General features: G+C 34.6%; 1 protein-coding gene across 1 annotated transcript in view; it reads left to right on the top strand.

The window, feature by feature from the left end:
* LOC100550569 (receptor-type tyrosine-protein phosphatase delta-like) overlaps positions 1-4,355 on the top strand; it is a 177,211-nt gene that overhangs the window by 43,631 nt on the left and 129,225 nt on the right. Inside the window, exons 3-4 of the mRNA XM_031557282.1 lie at positions 644-913; positions 1,579-2,181. Coding sequence (XP_031413142.1) covers positions 644-913; positions 1,579-2,181 — 873 coding nt within the window. The remainder of the gene's footprint in view (positions 1-643; positions 914-1,578; positions 2,182-4,355) is intronic.

Below are 4,355 nucleotides of genomic sequence, written 5' to 3'. Positions count from 1 at the left end.
ATATATATATTTGTATGTGTGTAATTATATATATTATTTCTGTTTGTTTCAATGTTAGTGTGAGGTCTTGAGGCTGCATCCACTTTGCGTCTGAAAGCAGTGAAATTGCACTTTAAGTGTACTGTAGGCAATGTGTTCCAGGACTGATGTGACAATGTGATCTAGCACATTTATCCACATCAACTGGAAGTACACAGCATTGGAGCTGGTTTTGATAATCAATTCAAACATGCTGTTTGCTCTCCAGTTTTTTCTATGCATATATATATGTATACACATAGGAAATACATGCATATATATATGTGTGCGCGTATGTGTGCGTGTGTGTGTGTGCGTGTGTATATCTTTTGCATGGTGTTTGTGAATTGTAAGTATGTAGTTAGTTATATGTGGGGGCCCTAATAGCACTGAATCAGCCTGTGTACGAATGTGCCTAATAATAACATCAAGTAAATATAGAATGATTGATATTGTGTGCAGACACTATTCTTGTATAGTCTTGTATTTATTTTCTACATATTTTCTGACCAATCAGAATAACACATTAAAACATAAGACTGTCTGTACACTGTATGTAGTCTGTATGCAAGACTCAGTTTCTTTTTTTGTATATGTTATTACTTTTTTGTGTGTTTTGTTCCAGTTCGACGGGTCCCACCAAGGTTCTCGATCCCCCCCACCAATCATGAGATCATGCCTGGCGGGAGTGTAAATATCACGTGTGTTGCAGTGGGGTCACCAATGCCATATGTTAAATGGATGCTAGGAGCAGAAGATTTGACACCTGAGGATGATATGCCAATAGGGAGAAACGTCCTTGAGCTTAACGATGTCAGGCAGTCTGCAAACTATACTTGTGTTGCTATGTCTACCCTTGGTGTTATAGAAGCAATAGCACAGATAACTGTCAAAGGTATATCCCAAGTACACACTTTTGGAAATAGTCTTGTCTTTCTTTTATTTCATTGTCCATATTCTGAGCAAATAAATTCTACTAGAGAAAACTAAGAAATCTCCAACCAATCAATATAATAAGACAAAAAGCAGACAGCAATAATATTGATACTGATAGTTTAATTGCAGTGTTCCATTATTCTCCCATCTTTAGTTCTTAGCTTTCATTTAAAGTAAGTAAAAGACTTAATAATCTTGCATGTATTTGTCAACTGCGCAAACATTTAAGAGACAGTCATTTGATTTTTAAAGTTGTTGGGTGTTTGGTTATCTTGTTCTTGAGTAAGTGGATGTCAGAAGCTCCAGAAATATTTGAAAATTAAACTGCAATGGTCCACTGACTATAAGGTTATTCTTCTGCATATGATTAAAGGACTTATCTAAAAAGTCAGTATCATGGCTTTATATTAATAAGCCTTTTACTACAGAACTGGATTTTTTTGTGATAAACTTCTGGAGAAAATCATAATTGCCAGAATTTTACTCTGAATAAATCACTTTTTCTCTCCATTACAATCTTCCTGTTTTTTTTAATTTGTTTATTTGTACTTTTAGACCTGTTAATGTAATAATTAACGCCTGCTGTTATATAGTGTTAATTTAATTTTTGGTATTCATCTTCAGCCTTACCTAAACCTCCTGGAACACCTGTGGTGACAGAAAGCACAGCAACAAGCATAACATTGACTTGGGACTCTGGAAATCCTGAGCCAGTTTCTTACTACATAATCCAACACAAGCCTAAGAACTCTGAAGAGCCATATAAAGAAATTGATGGTGTTGCCACAACACGCTATAGTGTGGCTGGACTAAGCCCATATTCAGAGTATGAATTTCGGGTAGTTGCTGTAAATAACATTGGACGAGGGCCACCCAGTGAGCCTGTGTCAACAAGGACTTCAGAGCAAGCACCTTCAAGTGCACCACGCAATGTACAGGCCCGTATGTTGAGCTCTACCACGATTTTGGTACAGTGGGAAGAACCTGAGGAACCTAACGGACAAATACAAGGTTACAGAGTTTATTATACTATGGACCCTACTCAACATGTCAACAGCTGGCTGAAACACAATGTGGCTGACAGCCATATCACTACTATTGGGAATCTCGTGCCCCAGAAAACATACTCTGTGAAGGTTCTTGCTTTTACTTCTGTTGGGGATGGACCACTTTCCAGTGACATTCAAGTCATCACTCAAACAGGAGGTAAGGCTGTAGTGAACAAAATTTGAGGGGGATGGGAGGGAGTAGAATAAACATAGTTCATTCAGGGCAGCTCTTTTGGATAACAACTTCTCAATTCCACAGAGCAAGTTAACATTGAAGAGACAAAATTTTTCCCTTACACTCTCTTTCACTTCATCCCAAAGGAGGACAAATGTTACAGTTTCTATTTTGCAGTGCCCTGTGCAATAGGACTGTCTATCATGTAGTTCTTCAACAGCTTTCTTTAAAATGTTGACTGTGATAGTGTTTTGTTTAAGTAGCACGTCTCCCTTATGCGTTATCATTCTTTTGAATCTTGATCTTGGAAAGTTAAAATGTGTGTGCATTGCATACATATGCAAATACTTGGTCATGTTCTGAAAACACATAAATCAAGAAAACATTTAAACCTAACCAAACCAAAAACTGCCCTTATGTAAGCACGTTCAGGCATTTCTTTACAGTTTTATTTATAATAACAAATACAGCCTACTTCTATAAAGAGCATCCCACAAGATTATCATTTCCTTGTTTTATGCATGAAGTTAGTTTGTTTGGGTTCTGCACAGTAGTTTTAGATTTATGAATTAGTTCTATTAGCAAAAGACAAAGTAGCACAGTGAATAATATTGACAAGAATTTTTATGAAATCAGAAGTGAGAAGTTCTGGTGGAGCCACACTGCAGAACGTGTTTCATTATAGCAATAAGAAATAAAAGATTTGTCTAGTGGTTTAGAGAAACCTGTATTGAGTGTTACTGTAGTTCACCTAGAAATATTATATGATACTTCTTGAATTTTTATTGCTAGGATGCTTTCTGTTGAAGAATTGTAGCTTTCTTCAATTTTTTTTTTAAAAAGCGCATCTAAGTATAACTGAAGGCAGTTACAGTTTTTATGTCTGTATGCTAATCTGTTCATTCAAAGTAGACATCAGTACACCTTTAATAAGGAATGGCAACTGAACACTTTTTAAGTACTGTCTTACGCGAAGACCTAGGTAATTTTGACTTCTGTAAAATTTTTAAGGTACTATATTTTATGCTGACATTTGACTTTTTGGAATGCACATACAAAAAAAAGTATTCAGAGGATTTAGTGAGCTTCTTGTCTATATCCTTTTACACTGAAGAGAACTTTGTTGAAAATAGCTAGGCAAAAAGACAAGGCTTTTCTTTCACAATACTTAAACATGAAGGTGAAAATAAAACATTATTTTGATGTTTGGTTTTATGATAAATATTTCCTCCTCTTCCCCTCAAAGTTCATGTTCCTATATTCTTATATTAGCAAGTTTGTCAGCAGCTTCACCAAAGAAGGGTGAAACGATTGAAATATTGAGCATTGAGATTCAGCTGGACTAACCAAGTTGCATTACTTGCTCAAGTTAATTCAGAAAATCTCTGTATGTTATAGCATTAAAGAAACTTTCCATTAAACATGCCCATTTGTTTTTGATTTTTGTTGTAATTATTTGAAGAACTAACTGAAGGAATTATGACAATAGTAAGAATGCAGGAGAGTGTCTCAACTCACGTTTCCAGCTTTGTAAAGAATTGACATGACATTGTTTATGTGAGATGATGAAAATCAAAACAAAACTAAAAATGTAGCACACAAGTGGCATTTTTAGGCACTGATACTTTTGCTTGAAAGCAAATGATTTTTTAAAGTCCTAAGAGATAAATATATACGAAAGTGTAGTGCAGAGTTCTTGTTCTGTATACCTTTAAAAATTATTATTCATCCATTTATTGAGCACTGCAGAAAGAAATGTCCTCTACTAGATTTGTTGTAATCTAAATCTAAATATAATTGTTTTCACTTCTCAGTTTGAATGTCATCCACATAAATATATATGTGCCAGATAAATTTTATATGTATCATGAACAGAAGAAATGAATTTAGTAGAACCATATGAAAAAATAATAATAGGATGGTGATTGGGATTTGATTGTTTTCTTTTTCTGAAGCAAATAAGTCTGTCATGCATAAATATGTAACTTAGAAATCATAATTACTTCGGGGGATATTAGCATGTATATGACAAAAAAAAAAAATCTGATTGATAGCTGTGACTTGCAACCTCCTTTATCTTAGTATCCTTCAAAACTTTCTTCTCACTTATGTATGTTTTAATTTGGATATTTTGGGGTTAAAAAATTTTGTTCAGGAAAGCCTATTCATGAGAATCT

This window comes from Meleagris gallopavo, chromosome Z (assembly GCF_000146605.3).
Source record: "Meleagris gallopavo isolate NT-WF06-2002-E0010 breed Aviagen turkey brand Nicholas breeding stock chromosome Z, Turkey_5.1, whole genome shotgun sequence".
Classification (NCBI taxonomy): domain Eukaryota; kingdom Metazoa; phylum Chordata; class Aves; order Galliformes; family Phasianidae; genus Meleagris; species Meleagris gallopavo.
The sequence above is the reverse complement of the archived record's forward strand: the minus strand, read 5'-3'. Positions and strand labels throughout refer to the sequence as shown.